The sequence below is a fragment of the Mycetomoellerius zeteki genome, unplaced genomic scaffold (assembly GCF_001594055.1).
Source record: "Mycetomoellerius zeteki isolate Tzet28-1 unplaced genomic scaffold, Tzet1.0 scaffold52, whole genome shotgun sequence".
NCBI classification, from domain to species: domain Eukaryota; kingdom Metazoa; phylum Arthropoda; class Insecta; order Hymenoptera; family Formicidae; genus Mycetomoellerius; species Mycetomoellerius zeteki.
The window spans coordinates 1,383,906-1,403,040 of record NW_017257523.1 but is presented as its reverse complement, the minus strand read 5'-3'; the positions used below and the strand labels follow the sequence as shown (position 1 = coordinate 1,403,040).

General features: G+C 32.1%; 1 protein-coding gene across 1 annotated transcript; it reads left to right on the top strand.

Moving 5' to 3' along the window:
* Positions 1-8,140: 8,140 nt before the first annotated feature.
* Positions 8,141-11,202, top strand: LOC108727746 (chymotrypsin-2-like). Its single transcript, XM_018455973.1, has 7 exons — positions 8,141-8,221; positions 8,581-8,654; positions 9,611-9,705; positions 9,895-10,039; positions 10,147-10,260; positions 10,475-10,627; positions 10,854-11,202. The coding sequence occupies exons 1-7, from the start codon at positions 8,173-8,175 to the stop codon at positions 10,995-10,997; spliced, it is 774 nt and encodes a 257-aa protein (XP_018311475.1). The 5' UTR covers positions 8,141-8,172; the 3' UTR covers positions 10,998-11,202.
* Positions 11,203-19,135: the final 7,933 nt, after the last annotated feature.

Sequence of the window (19,135 nt, the reverse complement as noted above, 5' to 3'; positions counted from 1 at the left end):
GATGAGTAATAACGATACTGTCTGAATCCTGCTGTCTGAGCATGTTTGAACTAAATAAGTAAGTCATCGTTAAAGTGAATCAAATAACAAAATTTAATAAGTGCTTCGTATATTAGAGTGACAATAGAAAGAAATCAGAAACATAAAGAAATGCGATAATTAAAATAAATAGTTAAAAAGTATCTTCTTAAATATTTAATTTTTAATCAAATTCTGCATTGAGAAAGTAGTACATATAAATGCATTAAAATATACAGTTGTCTCTTTAATCAATTTTAGTGCGAATAAGTTTAATATTGTGTTAACACAGCCGCCGTATAAAAAAAGTATCCTGAAAAAAAATGGTCTGGTTGAATTAAATAGTAATTCTGGTGGAAAATGGACGAATCAGAATTTTCTGTTTAAATCTACTAGAATTCTAGTTGCGATAATTAAAATTCTGATTGATATAATTATTTTGGTAAAAATAAGAATTCTAATAGATTTTACTAGAAATATTGTATCATAACTAGAATTTTGGTTATCTCAACTAGAATTCTATTAAATTTAACCAAAAAATTCTGATTTGTCCATTTTTAACCAGAAATTTTTTCAGTGTACGTATCATAAATGATGAGGGTGCAACCCCGAATGAAATACCGTATCAGATGAGCTGTGATTAGTTTTTTATCAACTCTCTCTCTCTCTTTCTCTTTCAAATAAAATTGGTTTCATATGTTACAAATCTATGTTAAAGTAATACAGACATACCGCTCTATATAAATTTTATGAACCAAGTACTTAAAGATATAGCAAAAAGAATTTACAGATTATCTGTATGTCAGATAACGAATTATTTTCCAGGTCTTCCTGCAGAAAATAATTAACAGTTTTCATTTTTGTGGCTGATCTATCATTAATCCAAATTTCGTCGTTATTGCTGCTCATTGTGTCTCTCTCTCTCTATCTATCTCTTTCTCTCTCTCTCTCTCTCTCTCTCTCTCTCTTTCTCTCTCTCTCTCTCAATCTCTCTCTCGAAAAGTAATTAATTTTCAATTACTGCAAGTAAAATGAATCCCATGAAATATCAGAGCAACTTTAAAACAAATAAATTAATAAATTCGTATTTTAATTCCAATTATTCCATTATTTTTATAACTTTTTATGCACAAAAAAATTATCATCGGTACTGCAAACCTAAATCGCGAAACACACGCGGTTAAACGAATTATTACTCAATAATCTTTCAATAAAGAATATGATTCTAGTAAATCATTGCTTAATGACATTGCATTGATTAAAGTAAATCATCCATCAATCCGCTTGTTTCTTCGAATTTCAGTTTCATTGGTTTTCATGACTGACGGAATTTTTTACTCCTTTAGGTGTTCATTCCTTTTAGTCCATCTGGCAATGTTGGATTCGTAACTCTACCCAAACAAGATGAAACTGTCCAGGAAGGGGCCAAAGTCTTCGGATTTGGAAGATTATCGGTAAGTGCAGCACAAGCTCCTTACGATATCGTTGCTGCTGCTGCTGCGATTTTCAGATATATTTACGAAATAAAGCAATAGCAACAATTCTAATGCTCGTACAAATTACAGCCAAACGGATCCGAATCCAGAATTTTGCAAAAGGCTACCATTTACATAGCAAAACAGGATTATTGTAACGAAATGTATAACAAGATTCTGTATAATATTTATAATACTCATATTTGTGCCAAACATCAGCCGAGGATCTTGCAGTTAAGGTAAGTGTAGCGGACGTATTGTAATTTTTTAATCATTATCTTCCACATTAAATTTAATACAATTATAAGATAGAAATTGAATGTAATTTAGAAAAGAGAGAGAGACAAAATAAACAATTACGAAAAATAGTTGATTAATAATCTGTGCAAAATATCACGAACAAGGATTAAGAAAAAGAGCAACAGTTGCGAAAGCTGTATCGCTTTGTAAGCGTCACGCGAGCTTTAAGCATTTTATGCATGCTCGAATTGTCCCTTTTTTTGTTTGAATAGAAAACATTTTAATCTTCTTTTGTAGGGTGACTCAAGCTTTTGTAGCGGGCCCTTGATCGTTAATGGAAAACTTGTCGGCCTCGTATCATGGGTAGAAGCTTGTTTCCCTTACTGACTATCCGACTATGTACACTCGCGTACCTTCGTATATTGACTGGATCAAGGAGAACGCCGTATAAATTCAATTGATATTCATTATTCGTACAGACTGACGATCGCCAATTCACACAAGCATACCGAGTATATTAGGTTACGTTTATTTTTTTTTATCGCTTCATCATGATAAATGTACTGTCGCCATTAATTTTCTTATCTTGCACGGACCAACGTGTTACTGTCGTCATATTATGTCATATCCTACTAAACTGATAAATGATTGCTGATATGATAAAGCTATCAGTATATATGGGCTTGGAGATCAGTCCCGTGTCAGGAGCAGTAATTTAAGCAAGAAATTTCTAATACAAGTACATTGACATGTTAATTCGTGTTACAAATATAATGAATAGCACTTTACACTCATCGCAAATGTTTTATCAGAGTTTCAAAATCTATTGCGGATATGTCTTTTTTCCAAATTTATTAGCGTGTATTTCATATGTATCCATTATTCATAAATTAAAAAGAGATTTGTAAATATCGAATAATAAAGTGTTAGAGAATTGAGAAATAATGAAATTACAAAAATGCTGACTATTATAAAATTAAATAAAGAGGATAAAAAAAATCTATTTATAAGTTAAATTTAAATCTAAGTTATATATACTCAAAATCAGTATAAATATCTGTAAATCGCGTAATTAAAAAAGATGTATAATATTATAATGCAGTGTAATTATAGTTCTAATTAAAAATTTAACATCATCTTTTCGTAAGAATAAATGCACCTTTAATTCAAATGATTGGCTAAGCTAATTGTAAGTACAAATTACAAGTCGTCCAGATTACCTTGCGTTTTTGTATTCATCTAACGGAATTAAATCAGGGCGTAAAGAAAATTAGAGCTACAGAGTGAATAGTATGCTAAATAACATCATTAGATAAAGTCGTCAGTAGAGCCATTAGGAAACGTCACATACTTCACAGCCGTATTCTGTCTATAATTAGTTGCTGCACACACGATCATGACTATTCATATAATCTGCTCCGTCGCCTTGACGATAATTAACTTATCCCTGTAGCGCTGCTAACTTACCATGAACGCGCCAGCCGTAATTTGCACTTGACTAATTACAGAGGCGTTACGCGACATTACGGGGGTACTGCGATTAACGTTTCGTAATATTTTCACGTGGATATAAAAAGCGTTTATTTATTCAGTAACACGTGTGATGCGCACGGACGTGACGAGAGAACTTCAATATTATTACGGTAACACATTCACCGTTGACATAAAATGTTTATGATACATTGGGTACAAACGTGTGAAATCTGCAGGTGCTATTTATGCACGAGAAAATACTTGTTGATCTGAAACGATCTTTCTATTTGCACGCGTCACTGCGTCGAGATTAATGTTTTATTAGTTCAACAAATATACCTAGTGCAGTTGCGGCAAACGCTAATAAATTCATCGATCGTTTGTATCGGTCAAATCAACAGACTCAATTATCATTCCGAACAGGATGATGTAACTCATGTATAACTCCATATTTCTGCCGTTAGCGATTTCAGTAAACCAATAACGTTTCTCCATGTATTTTTAAACAGTGTGGTATATTGATTAATAAATTTCAGAGTGCTATCAATATATTGACCAAATAAAAAATCTATAATTTTAAAAAATCAATTATAAAAAATTGCACTTTAAATTTTGCACTATCAAGAAATTATTTACAAATATTTATGTACCTATAATAAATATTTATAAAGCACTATTAATTTTAAAAGAATCAAATCGCGCTATACATTTTCATACTGAAGACGAAAAGCACGAGTTTGCTAAAATATCTGAAAATTCAGCTAGATACAGATCTGAAAATAATTTTGTTGTGAACTATCAAAATAATGTTATAGGAATCTCAAGCATGACGTGTGAATAAAATGTTTTGACATTCTAGTTAGCAATCAGTTTGAACATCCTACATAATTATTTTAATAATCTAGCAAAATTAATTTTGTATTTATATCTAAGTTGAAGTTTTAAATATTTCAGCAAAACCTTTTTTTCTGTGTACAGAAGCAATTTGATATGAGCAACGTAACAGTTTCTCTATTTTCTCTAAAAGTTTTCTTCTATAAAAAATAAAATAGATCAGCCCAACGAGAATGGAACAAAATGGAGAGAGGAGCTATGAATTCGAAGCTGGGCGTTAATAAGCGACGTCGATATTCACAGACGGATTTGATATTCTACGCAAACTGTCAATCGATGCTCTTTTATCGCAGCAGGTCATGCGCACAGCATCGTAATATATAGCCGCTTATTTTTCTGAGGATAAGCAAGAGAGAAGCGCGCTCGTTCAACCGTTTCTGACGATCACTTTAGCAAGAGCATTGTTGAAGTTCAACGCACCTCGATAAATCATGCAATTGTTAAGAAAATTGCGGAATAACATCGTGACTCTGGCGCGGCGTCCTCGCTTTGATAAGCGTACTTACTCCGTCATACAGCCACAATGAAATCAGTACCAACTGACCTCATTTCACGCGTAGATTTGCAATAGTGAACTATATTGAAATAATACTTCAGTACAGACAAATAAATAAATAAATAAAATTAAATATTAAAATAAAATTTTTTAATCATGAAAAAAAATATAGTTTTTAATATATAGAATTTATTATATATATATATATATTAATTCATCTACAAAAATATGTTAAAAAATTAAATGTTGAAATAAAGTTAATTGTAAAAAACAATATAATATACGAACAATGAGAGCGTTAACACAGCGCTGGAATTGGTGCGCAATTTATATAATAGTCAAGTAATATTTACATAACATATGAAAAATTAATTGTACAAATAAGTAATTTTTAAAGAATTTGTAGGATATAAAATTCATCATATTAATTCATTCATACAGAAATCTATTCAGAAACATATTCGAACAATGAAAGAAAAGATTGGCTGTTGCAACAAATTAGATGGTAAAATATGACATAGCATTTTTAATTGGCTGCAGTAACCAAAAATTGGCTGCTGCAGCCAATTTTTGGTTGCGTTAGCCTATCCTCATTGTCAGTATAGGATTTCGATAAGCTAACGCAACGAAAAATTGGCCACTGCAACCAATTAAAAATGTTATGCCATGTTCAGCTAATCTTTTCTTTCAGTGTAGATAAGAGTTATTAACGAAAATGTAAAACATTTATAACGTTATATATACGCTACATAAAGCGTAAATGCGATAAAATGACAGTTAATGATAATCATCGTATCATATAATATAATACGAATTATACACGCTTCTCTCCACGTGAATAATAGCCAGAAAAATGCGTACACTTTTATACCTCTTCTCATAAATCCTTCTTCTCTTTATAAGCGCTCGCTTTGTTTGAAAATCTTGCCAATTTTACGTGTGGACGGAAATACGTGTTCTCGGATTCTCACGAGCGTTCGCGCGAGAAGCACCCGTTGTTCCCAGACAACCTTTGAACCTTTTATTCTATTTGCAGTTTTGCAACAACCGATATTCCAAAAGGGACTCTTGAATAAAACATGCGACAGCAAACTTCACTGGTGTAAAAAATAGATTTGCCTGTGCAATATGCGCTTATAATGCACGTTCAACGAGTGAATTTGCGCAATGGAGATTTGTATGTAAAGCTTAAAAATACTCTGCAACGCAATGATATTTTTCTGTTCCATTTATCCCATTTTACACACTTGCCATTAAAACAAGAACGTTTATCATGGCACTTCTGTTAGTAAATAATTTTCATAAAACACTAAATAGCAAATAGAATGATAAGATGATCTAATTAAACAGTACTTGTTATCTAAGGTATATATAATTAAGAAACTTATAGATTTGATTCAAACGATATATTTTCAATATGCATTCCGAAGAGAATTATTTGGAATATTTATCGCACCAAATATCTTTGTCGGGCGTTAAAGTTATTGTGATTGAACTCATATCTGCGCAATATGTCATCATAAATATTTTGATAAATACATGCGCCATTACTAAAAACTGATATTGTCATCGGTGCCGCGTATAGATCTTACAAAAGAAAAATGAACATTCATAACCCAATAATAAAAATATTATGTGAGAATTAAAATGTAAACAGCGCTATAAAATTTAAACGTCAAAATTTTTTATTTAATTTTTTGTTTCTACGATATCTTCTTTTAGCGAAAACGAACAATCTGCGATTACAAATTCCACGGTTCATTGCATGAATTAATTCGTTTGAAAGTTAACTAATTCCATATATAAGTTGTAAATTTATTTGAAGCTCCCATGTGCTATCAGAAAGTTTAGTAAAGGCGAACACGATTGAGAGTTCGTGCACGCAAAGTTATCAGTGATCTCGACCGATGATGCTTTGATCATGTATTGGATCGATTACACAGCCAGAGCAAGAGGTCGTTGGTTGCAGATGAATCCTGAAACTCTGACAGCCCGCATCCATCCTAGTTGGACCAGCGATCGATTATGTCCTACTTATCCGTTCGACGGTCTGTCAGGATTGTTTAAAAAAAAATTCGCGAGTTACAAGGATAACCGAAACTTCATCTCTCATGAGATTTTCTATTGAAATTAGTTCTGCGAGTAAAACTTTTAATAGGAGGCTATTAAAGTTCTTAATACGGCGTAACTTATCGTTTTCGACAAAATTATTATCTCGCAACATCAACTTCCAAGATAATTATTTTTCTTAATGCAGTTATGCTAATATAAAAGTTATTGTCAAACTCTTGTAAAGTTTTCTTTATGTATAATTCGTATAACATTGCATGTTACGCACTTTACTAAAAAAAAAATATTTTTCTTGATTAAATATAGAGAAAATTATAAAAATAATAAGATTATAACAGTTATCTCAATTTAATATAGGCATATGTAAGTTGTTTGCAAATAAGTTAGTAATAATTCTAATTAGTAGATTACTTCCGCGAAAATAAAAAATAATATCTGCTGAGCACAAAGAACCGACTCAATAAGCTATAAAAATACAAAATAAAAAATGATACTATTATCATATTAATCGAAGAACTACTTATGTACGGAAAGAACGATTTTGCTGCAAGAGGGAAAAATTTATCAATCGAGATTAAGAGATATGAAAAAATCCAAATCCTTATCGAGACAGCAAGACAGGAGTGTGTAGAGCGATTATTGCTTTGATCGAGCGATAAGAAAGATAGTATAATTAAAAAGACATTATAATTATAATGTCTTTTTAACCCTAGCTCTACACACTTTTTTTCTATTCTGATATACACACTCGGGTCCCTGGGACACCATCTATATTTGTTACCTATATTGTAACTTTCATGAAAATGGATATATTTCAATTAATTTTTTTTTTCAATCGATGGAGAATTGATTAAGGAATAAGTCTCCATAGTGTATAAAAGTCGATAGAATTAAAGAGTTTCGAGATATAGGTTCAAAAAAAAAGAAAAGTTAAAAAACAGAAACATGAAAAAATCTCAATTTAACAAATTGCGCTGGGGTTTTTTCAGTGTTTATAGCTAAGGTTAATATTATATTACAAATTATGTTTAGTCTAAATCAAATATGTTAAAGCTTATATCTAATCTTAACAGCTGCATTGCCAGAGCTACTTTAAATGAAAAATCGTGAACCAAAAAATTCTTTGAAATTATAAAAAATTACAAATACGACTGAATAAATTACTTAAATCCTTAACATTAATATTTTCAATAAAGAGAATCAATAAAGATGAAATGATATCGATTAATATACATGAAACGTTAAATACGTTAAACATTTGAGGAAACATTTTGAATGAAATTACAGTGTGATACTCAACTTATGAGCTTATCAAGATGATTGATCGTAACAATATCAATAAATCACCAATATACTTGAAAATTGATTTATCTAATCTAGATTTCTTAAGAAATCATATCAGTCGTTGGACTATTTATACGGAAGTGGGGTGACGCAATTAAAAATCAGTACTACATATAAATTCGTTTTCACGCGATTTCAAATCATTCAGCCAGTGCTCGTACAATGGCGTTAAGAATTTTGTGTCTCCTCAGCCTTCTGGCATTTTCTCAAGGTGAGTAATGATTTTCTCGGGTTAATCGATAATCATTCATTTAAGTGAATACAAGTAGCTTCCTTAAGAGTTGAAGAAAAAAACGCTGTCGTATTATTCAAATAAATGATTATCTGTAATCCGTCTATCAATTCGATCATCAAATATGAATAGAAACATGACAGACGCAAACCAGTGTTTTATAATCTTGATGAAACTCTGCTAGGAGCTTGTTAATTCGAAGGATATGAAATTCGCTATTAAAATGCATACAAACTGTTACTTATTATAATTCAAATCTTTATAAAACTTGTGTTTTTTAATTCTTTTAGCTTCATTTTACAAATAGTAGTAATGATTTATCATGCATTATATTGCAGCCGGGCTCTTGTCATTCTTTGATCCCAGAATCGTAAATGGAGAAAATGCTAAATCAGGCGAGATTCCGTATCAGGTACACATATTACTAAAACATACATTTGGAAATAGATATTAGTATATATAAAATATGTATATACACATCGTAACAATTAAGTTCTCGGATTGATGCCACAAAAACTCACAACAATGATCAAATTTATTAATATCAGCATTCAATACAGTCTTCGCCTGTTTTCAAACGTTTTCATCGCTTATGCAACATTGAATGTCCAAAAAAAAAAACTCCTTCCGATTTGCCTTAAGTTTCCACGTGTATGACAGGAGCCATTAGTCTATTAGATGACACAGTCTCAAATCTTATTACAATTTTTAATTTATAAAAAAAGTCAGCGTTAAATCAGGCGAATATTAATTAACACGAAGATCTCTCATTTCATCAAAAGACAAAGGATCAAAAAATAAATCAGGATCCACTTTCCTTAAACTCAAGCTTAACGCCTGATTTAGCATCTCGCTAAGTTTTTTATTTCCTAAATTAGAAATTGTAGTAAAAAAGACAAGATTTGAGAATATCAATATATCAAGAATCCATCAAATTTTGACGAGAGAACTAAAGACAATTCGGGAAGAAGTATTCTCGCATTCGATTCATTATACGAGTGACGTAAATGTTAAAAAGCGATAAATATATTGAATAATAGTATTAATAAATGTTTTAATAAATATCTTTGATTTTTTTTTAATCTTTGAATGGCCTCAGTTTGAGAACTTGTCACACATTGTGTATATATCATATATACAATAATATAAAAAAATTTCTAAATACTTTTGTGTGTGAGTGTAATTAATCTTTAAAAAACAGATTTATTGTTAAAATCTCTTACTTTCTCCTTGAGTAAGTTTTGTTATAATTCGTTATTTCATTGTATTTCTTGTCTCAAAATGTGACTGTTAATAGCTTTGCTATAAGTTAAAAGCAAACATGGAAATGTTATTACAAATTAGAAATGCTATGATATATTTTCACAGGTTTCTCTTCAATACACAGATTCTTCCTTCCACTTTTGTGGCGGCTCAATCCTGAACGATAATTATGTCATCACGGCAGCTCACTGTGCTAAGGCGTAATTTTATTATTATTTTTTAAATAAAATAATTGCGTATCGCGCTAATATAATTTCTTAGTATACATTTTTTTACATATAAATATTACTTTGTTGATATAAGAAATGTATAAGAAATGTACACGTTTATTACATATATAATATATGTATATTTAGATAAAATGTGAACAATTAAATTTTGTGTTATAGAATAGAATCACCCAGTAATGTAAAAGTTATTGCTGGCACTATCAACTTAATTGACCCGAAATCAGAGCATAACGTCATAAAAATCATTATACACGAAGAATATGATGCTCTTAATTCTTGGATTAACGATATAGCTTTATTGCAGGTAGGTATAAATTTCTTTTTCACATGAAAAATTAGGATCCTTATAAATATTTTTTCCACACACATAAATAAAAATTATAAATCTCAAGTAAAAACTATTTTTTTTAGGTCGAAACTCCTTTCATAATATCTACGACCGTCGGGCATGTTCCTTTGCCACCAAAAGATTACGTCGTTAAAGCCAATGATATAGCCATTGTGTCGGGATGGGGCAGACTCTGGGTGAGTCTTTCTAGCTATTTTATATATCTATATATTTAACTGTATATCTGTAATTTTCTCATGTTGAAATACAGAGATATAGTGATTGTTTATATTTCATTATTATATCTTGACATTTAGAATACAGAATTACAATATCTAGTATAAAAGGAATAAGAAAAAAATTAATGTTACTTCAAAGATAGCAATTGTATAAATTATTACGAAATTGCAGCAAGGAGGACCAACCACTGTTAGACTACAACGAGTCAACATCTTCATCGCTGATCACGCTTATTGCCGATATATATATAATCAAATGAACTACAACATTTATCCCACGCAAGTTTGCGCATATGATTCAACAATCGAAAAGGGATCGTGTCACGTAAGTGTTTCTTAAGATTTCAACTCTCAATACATTGGTTTCTCTATATATAATATTCTCAGTAATAATTTAACCGTGATTTCTTAAAAATATAAAAAAAATTTAAAATTGTAATAAAGAAAATACACAAAACAACATCCAAAAATTAAATTTAAATCAGAACTAATTTTGTTTAAATTTCATTTAAATTTGAATTAAATTTGAAAAAACATCTTGCTACTTCCAGGGTGACTCTGGTGGCCCATTGACTATTGGAGGAAAACTCATTGGATTGGTATCCTGGGCGAATGGTTGCGCCAGCACTTCCTATCCCACTGTATACACGAATGTCGCCTCTTACCTGAATTGGATTACAACTAACACAGCCTAAACTAATCCAAATTTTGCGTTTATCATTGATTCATACTCTCTCCTTCATTTTGTATAATTTTGTAATTATCGGATTTAAAATCCAGGAAAGGACGTTTTTTTTAAATGTAAAAGCCGATAACGGTGTGACATAGGGTTGTACATAATAAGTGCCCTCAAAATTCTGTACACATTTTCGAAATAAATTAATTCTTTCCGTAAGAAAACACTGATGAATTTAATCTGCCCGAAAAGGCTGCAAGGAGAAATTATCGCGCGACAAGTGCCGTTCATTTTATATATCACGAATCAAAATCCAGAGAGACATTGATATATATAGAGCTATGCCTGTTGGTTAGTGCAAGAGGTCGGATAGGACTCGGCTCTGTCGTGAAATCAATACACCATGACCGCGCGGGGCTCACGTGTTGCTCTTATTTCCGGTAATACTTGGCAGAGCGGAAGCGGTTGATGCTCACATTTTAACGATAATTGACAGTCGTGATCGTAGCGGTGTCTGTATTTGATAAAATAGATCGTAGATAAAAGATATTCGTTAATCATGTCATTAGTAACTCCGTAAACAATCTTATTATTTACTTTATGATGTCTGATGATTTTGTGATTGTGGGGAAAAAACAGAAAATGATACGTGACATTTTTTCGGAAAACCAAGTGCTCACACCTTCAAGATTTATGACTGAAGAAAAAATAATCGAGAATGAAAGAGGAAACTGCATCTTCAAGAATAAAAATGGTATAAAAAATATAAAACTTATCATATTTGCTTTTTTTCCTAGGAAATAACTAGTAGCAAATGTTAGAAACTTTCCAAATAAGAACAAGATAAGCTGCAACTGCAACGAGGCGGATGGTACTCGACACGAAAACGCGAGGAGAATCGAATTCATCCCGAATTCTATTCTGTCGCTGTATTTACATTGCTAATGAAATTTCATTTCTGCTTCCACCGAGCTCGATAGGCTCCTACGTTGCTCTCAGGTTTTGTTTTATGACAATAAAAGGCCTAATAGTTGCTCATTTCCGACGGAAATTATTATTAAGTACGAATCTCTATTATGAAGTTACTCTATTATGAGCCTTCTACAGAGAACACTTTATCGCTTTATTTAAAAAGTATCCTCGATAAAAAAGGAATTTAGTTTCGCTATTTGTATAAAAACTTCATAATTTTACGATTTTGCTGGCATAACTATAATAATAAATTTTTCATCAACCATTAAACTCTCAGAAATTAATTTGTCGCGTAGACGGCTAATTTCCGCTCCAGTTACGTAACAAATGTTATAAGCAGTTTCACCGTATCGTGCATAAATATTCCCGAATAACTTCACGGTTCAGAACCGCATACTAAATACGGTATATTTACTGTCGGTTGGCCAAAATAAGATGTATAATATATAAGTACACGTATATACTGCGACACTATATTCCATAGCCTAACTATCCGAGCAGATACATAAACTTGTACAGTTTACAGAGCTTATATACCTCCTAGTTCTACAGGGTTAATTTCCACAATATTACAGCATTATGAAGTAGCCACACAAAAGCATTATTCTCTTTCATAACTGTATACACAAAGTAGTATTTACAATCACGTCAAAAGCAATGCCTTTGCGTAGCATGTAACTTTATGATAATACAGTACTTATGCAAGTAAGAGAACGCTTGGCATTACTTTCTGGTTCAAAGATATATAAATATATAAAATAAAATATATATAAATAAAAAATATATATGTACCGATATACTATATACAAAGACTACAATTAAGTATATAAAAAATTTAAGAGAACACGTAGCGACTTGTTAATTATAGATCTAAATTATTTATTACTAAAATATGAAATAAAATCAAATAATTTTGCATTTTTAAAAATATTTAAGATGATTTGACGTTTATTCGCAAAGTTGTGATCTCAATCAATTCAAATTATTTATTAAATCTGTATCCTAAAACGAATAAATAGAAATGTTATATGAAATACATAAGGAAAATATTTTTTTAATTTCTCAACGAAACTCTCAAGAAGCTTCGACGGAACAAAGCCCTTTTGATTCGCGATCAATTCGACAACGCGCTGTCTCCCTTTCCATTTTCTCTCTCCCTTTTCATCTTTTTACATATCTTACGACTATTTCCCTTTTATTTCTTCTTCTGAATCCGCAAAGCGACCTTGGAAAAGCCATCGCGACAACTCGATTTTATTGGAATTTTATCGAAATAACTATTGAAATATGAAATTGTAGGTTTCAGCTCGCGAATAAGTTAATGCTTTATATTACTAATGACAGAAAGTAGTAAAATTATGAAAATAAATCAAGAATTGAATCAAGTTTATTTATAAAACTCCTCTAAATGTAAGAAAAGTGTTCTCGATAATTATTCAATTGATTGCAGGACGTAGTTTTATAATATTTTGTATAAATTTGTAAGTGTAATATAAATATATATTTTGAAATAAATGCATTTTGCTACTTAGCATTGTACGTACATGTTCGAAATAACTTTCAGATATTGATAAGTTTACTGTAAGTTCCTCTTTTGGTACTCTCATATACACGTATAACATTAACCAGTGAAGCATAATTTTCGTTGAAATGTTTCCATAGGGCCTTTGGTTCATTTTGTGTAACGATTATATACGATCGTTAAATTTTGCAGTAAATACTCACATATTTTCGATTTGTACGTAGCGACTACATGTGCTCAGTAAACCTTGTTCAAATATTAAGTATTGACAAATATTTTGTGCTAAGAACAATTTATGCAAAATTAATTTACAAAATACGCCAATGCATCTACAAAAGCCTGATAATATGGAAATTTTTATAAATAATTGTATCTGATCTCAATTAACAGCAGAATATATTATAATTATATAATAATTATTATTATTATTTATAAATACAAACACATACACAATTTCTAACAATAAATTATGTATATGCCCTAGCTAGATAATAAAATTTTGAAATCGTTCGCACTAGTAAATATCACTGTCGACATCCGAGTGTCTGACTATTATTGATTTTTACTACTTTTATAGTATTAAACGTACGAGATTTTAATTTTATTAAAAACGTATATGCAGTGTTTTGATACAGGAAATGTAATTATAGATTCCTGTACGCAGCAGTCTTTAGATGATGGATTCACGATTATCGGCAAACTAAGTTTGCTTTTGCTACTGAAAGTAATTGCATTTAGAGGCAGCTATCTCGGAGAGACATGAAAGCTCATGTTTCCAACTTACGATCGAGTAAACGTCCACATAAATGGATTTAGATGAGCCTTCAAAGTCATAAATCATAAACTCGAAATAACTCGCATCTTCAAACGTTGTTCTAGTATATATTTTAGTATATATTTGTGGTCTATTAAATTCCTCCACTGAATATATATAACTGATTGCACAATAATAACATAAAATATTCGCGACATGCACTGAAAGAAAAGATTGATTGAACATGGCATAACATATTTAATTGGCTGCAGTAGCCAATTTTTGATTGCGTTAGCCTATCTATCGAAATCGTATACTGACATTGCGGATAGGTTAATGCAATCAAAAATTGGCTGCAGCAGCCAATTAAAAATGCTATGCCATATTTTATCATCTAAATTGCTGCAGCAGCCAATCTTTTTTTTTTCAGTGACGTAAAAAATAGAGATTATAAATTACAGACTTGTCTTATACTAAATCTTTCCATTTCATTATCGCAATGGAATTCCATTGCGTTTCCACTCAGCGAAATCCATTAAAGAAGTCTTTCGTTCTATAAAAACGAGTTCCAGAGGAAAACGTCACATTCACTATGAATTATAGCTTCGCATTTTTTCAAATTAAATATTCTTTTCAGGAATGTGTACCTGAGAATATCTCACCCGATATGGAATAGCACGTGCGATGTACAGCATATGTAATTAAAATCTTGGCCCCAAGCCAATCAAATCTTTTTACTGCTTCATCAAATATATATAGGATCTTTTTGTATTATTAGTACCAATGTTGTGAAAATTTTCAGAAAGCTTTATCCAATAGAATTGCGTTTTACAGAATTTGTGAATATTAAATTTAAATAATATTTAAATAATTATAATTTATTCACAGCGCAGATATGATTAATGTGTTATTTATACTATATTTATACATACGCGATAAAGTTTAGATAAAACAATATTACTTCATCGTCGGAAAAAAGCAATTTCTTTGTTCTATACATAGTCTTATAGACTTAACCATTAAAGTTTGAAGAACTCACCTGCACATGAAGTCGAGTATAGGACTTTTCTTTCGTTCTCTAGAGGCTGTTGGACTTTAAAATACACACTATTGTAATAGGATATATATGTATATGAGAAAGTGAACTAAAGTTATAATGTTCACATGAGTCATCGTATAAATCTTTACTTTCTTTCCCGTTACAGTTTGTACCTCACTTAAAAAGTCATTTAAACGAAACAGTGGACAATTTCCACAATATCGTTTTCTTTCCCTTCTTCTATCTTATAAATACTACGGCTGGTTACATTATAGAAATAAATTCTATTTTGCAAAGTGCAATTTAGAAAATACATTTTCAAATTAACAAAGTTTAAATACAGAAGAACATTTCGATTATGAACAGAATCTAAATAAAATTTATTCTTTGTAGAATTAATTTAATATATATAATATTAATGTTAACAGTATTAATAATATTTATTGTTATAAAACTGTAAATACGAATGATATATTTCATACATCAATTAATTCTTTCTATATTAATTGATTCATATAATTCTTTGAATATCAGTCAATTATATGTACATATAATAGTATATATATATCTTAAAAGTAGTATATATATATATATATAATGTATCATAGTTAAAAAAATAGTTCGAAAGAAAATTTCCTTGCATTATCTCTGTTTTACCATATTTAAAAACGATGAAATATCTCGTTCAAACATATTCCAGCAATACTCGATGCGCAATCTTAATTATAAGCAAGACCAAAACCGGACACTTACCTGTTTGCGGAGCGGCGTGACACACTCGTCCTTGGTACGCTCAAAGCGCTCAAATTTGAAGCTGTTGCTGCGGTAGAGCTCGTTGTCGCTCTGTTGCCTCCTGCAGAGCCGTCGCGTGAGCGCGCGCGGCCTGCAGGGCGCACATTCGGTGGCGAGCTCCCAGTGCAAATGCAGCATCGCGAGCTCGGCGGTGCAACGTGCCATTGCGCAGCCGGCGCGCCTCACGCGGCACTTAACCCGCTTGATGCGGCCCTCAGGCTGCGGCTTATGGCCGCAGGGCTGCGTGCCGTTGCAGCTGCAGTCAGTGCACGTGCGACGCGTACGACGCGTTTTTACCGTATGCGAGCACGGCTTCGCCTCCTCGCCACACTCGCACTCACACGGCGCCTCGCCGCCGCCTGTGTGGGCGCAGCTTGATCTTTCATCGGCGCACTCGCACGGCTGCTGCTGCTGCTGTTGCAGCTGCAACTGCGTGGAGGAGACAGGGGAAGACGAGGACTGTGTGGCCGCTCGGCGACGAGTACCGGCACCGCAGATTGTGTGCCGGCAAGAACGATCCGCGCACTCGCATCTGTAACCGTGTTAAGAATGTATTATTTAACAAAATAAAAAAAATTACACAGATTTTTTTCTATCGTATTTTTGAAAATTATACAAAAAAATTTGGCATCGATTTAGAACCTGGATAAAAAATTATTTTGATCAAGAAATATGAAAGACATGTTTTTAAAAAATAAAAATAAAATAAAGAAAATAAATTATAAAATTGTATTGTTAAATATAAATATTGATTGCACGCGCGTATTGAACTTTTTCATATATGTATTTATATAACATTTATTTTTATACGGAAAATATAAATTTCCAATTCTAATCACTTTTTTTTTTTTTTTTGGTAGAGAGAGAGAAACTACACCTGATATATACATTCTTAACGAGTGTGAAAAGGGCGAACTTGCGAAAAGTGACAAACAATGCCAAATTAAGTAAATAAAGAAAAGAACTTTCTATCTTTCATTTCTGATATTTTTTACTTTTAAATTTAGATTAAAAATTGCGCTAAAACATATAATTGCTTTATCCGAGGGGGTAATCACTAGCTGAAATATTGTCCCACAGATTACATGATTTCATTTGATTTCATACGATTTCATCTGATTACAAATAATTTTTTTCACTACGTATGAAGTCATTTGATAAAATATACGATTTTATTTAATATTATACAATGAATGGTTGCATATGTAATTATCGGATTATACTCTTAAGATTTCATATAATTTTATAATAATTTCGAGGGCTCTGTCCCACGATTACATTAAGTAGTTACCCGCTCGACTTTATCTCAAGCCATACGAATTGTAAACGTTACTACTTTCGAAGCGTCTGCGTTGTATTGATTTCTTTCTTTCTGAGATTTAAATACTATACCTTAAGCAATTATGTAAATGTCTCGATATTAATGGAAAACATTGATTTTCACATAACGGTCGCGACATATTTCGCCCGAGATACTTGACAGCCATAAGTTGGACCGCGAAAGTCCTATCGACTATTGAAAATTTTATCTCGCACAATAATATCGTAAAACGAAAAGACCACTCGAAGGAAGATAGAAATAAGACTCGAAGGAAGATAGAAATAAGACTCGGGTCAGAATCTATGATCGCTTGCATACGACTATATCGCGATTGAATTTCAGATTATCCAGATAATTGCATCGTGAATTAAACTGATGTCATTAATTTCATAATTCAGTATTTTCCTCGTTTTGGTGATAAGTTCGCTATTTCCATATTTCTCCATTAATGAGTCTTTTTCATCAAGAAATTTATGTATCCAATACAAACTTTTTAATTTCCCGTATTTATTTATACAAATTAACAGTGTGTAACGTATAAATTGCAATAATTGTAAGAAACAGCTTGGTTCGTGAAAGTAAATTCATGTTAATATATCCATAAATGCGCACGTTCAACAAATAATACATATTTACTCCGTAATTTAATAAAATTACGAGCGACTTATGATATTTATGAGCCAAAAATGGAAATAAATACAATATTCTCTGTATAATTCGTCGTGGCACTTTATAAATCAATATTTCAGCGTTTTAGAAAAGAGATAAAAAGGACTGTGCGAATTGGCATTCTCGTCTTCAGACAGACAATTTCCTCCGTTATACCGACATGAAAATGCTTTCAAACGTTGCATTTCGCGTTTCGCCATCGTGAAAGCTCTTACATATTAATTCTACTCGTACACAGACGAGGTAATCGCTTTGTTTACCCTACAAATGAACAGCTGCGTCAACCTCGGATAAGTTTGACTACCGAATGAACCCTGGCAGGTCCATGGGTTAACTGTACTAGCTACTTGCTTCCGCCTAAAATCTGCTTACGATTAGCACAAGCCAACAGCACATTAGCTCCTGATCTCCACTATACCTTCCACCCCTTTTACTGCGATCTTTCAAAGCGCAGTCGAGCTTTAATATGTAATCGATCGTCATCTATCGCCGTCAAATTACACCAAAAGTTACCCTCAATGAAAATTTCACGAATAAAGTCATGAATTAAAAAATCTATAGATGTGAAAGGAGGTACGATAAAACTGGAACAGTCTATAGATGTAATTGTTGCTCGTCGTTATTTCCGCTCTTATCGATCGAATGAAGCAACCCAAAATTCCGAAGGGAACCGTCAACAATAGTTTTTCAGAAAAATAACGACACAACGCCACGAATGTGGCGTTGTGTCTACGTAAGTATCAACAATTTTTCGATTATTATATATCACCGGAAGGTCATTGGTCAACAAGTGCTATCGACCGAATAAGGCGGTGCAGTCTCTTCCATTCTATCCATCGCGACAGCAATAATTGAAATCGCACCAACCTACCTCAATCTTCACAACCTACCCCAGCGACAACACAGCCAGCTGGTCTTTATCGTAGGGTGGAATACATAATAGGCGCTACTATACGTCGTCGCATTAATTTACCTTCTGACCCTTCGCAAGGCTGATCCTCGCTGTGCGTGCGGACAGGGCTGCGATTCCGGCGGGCAATCGCAGCTGACGGTGGCCGCGGCGGAGGCAGAAGCAGCAGCCGGCCGAG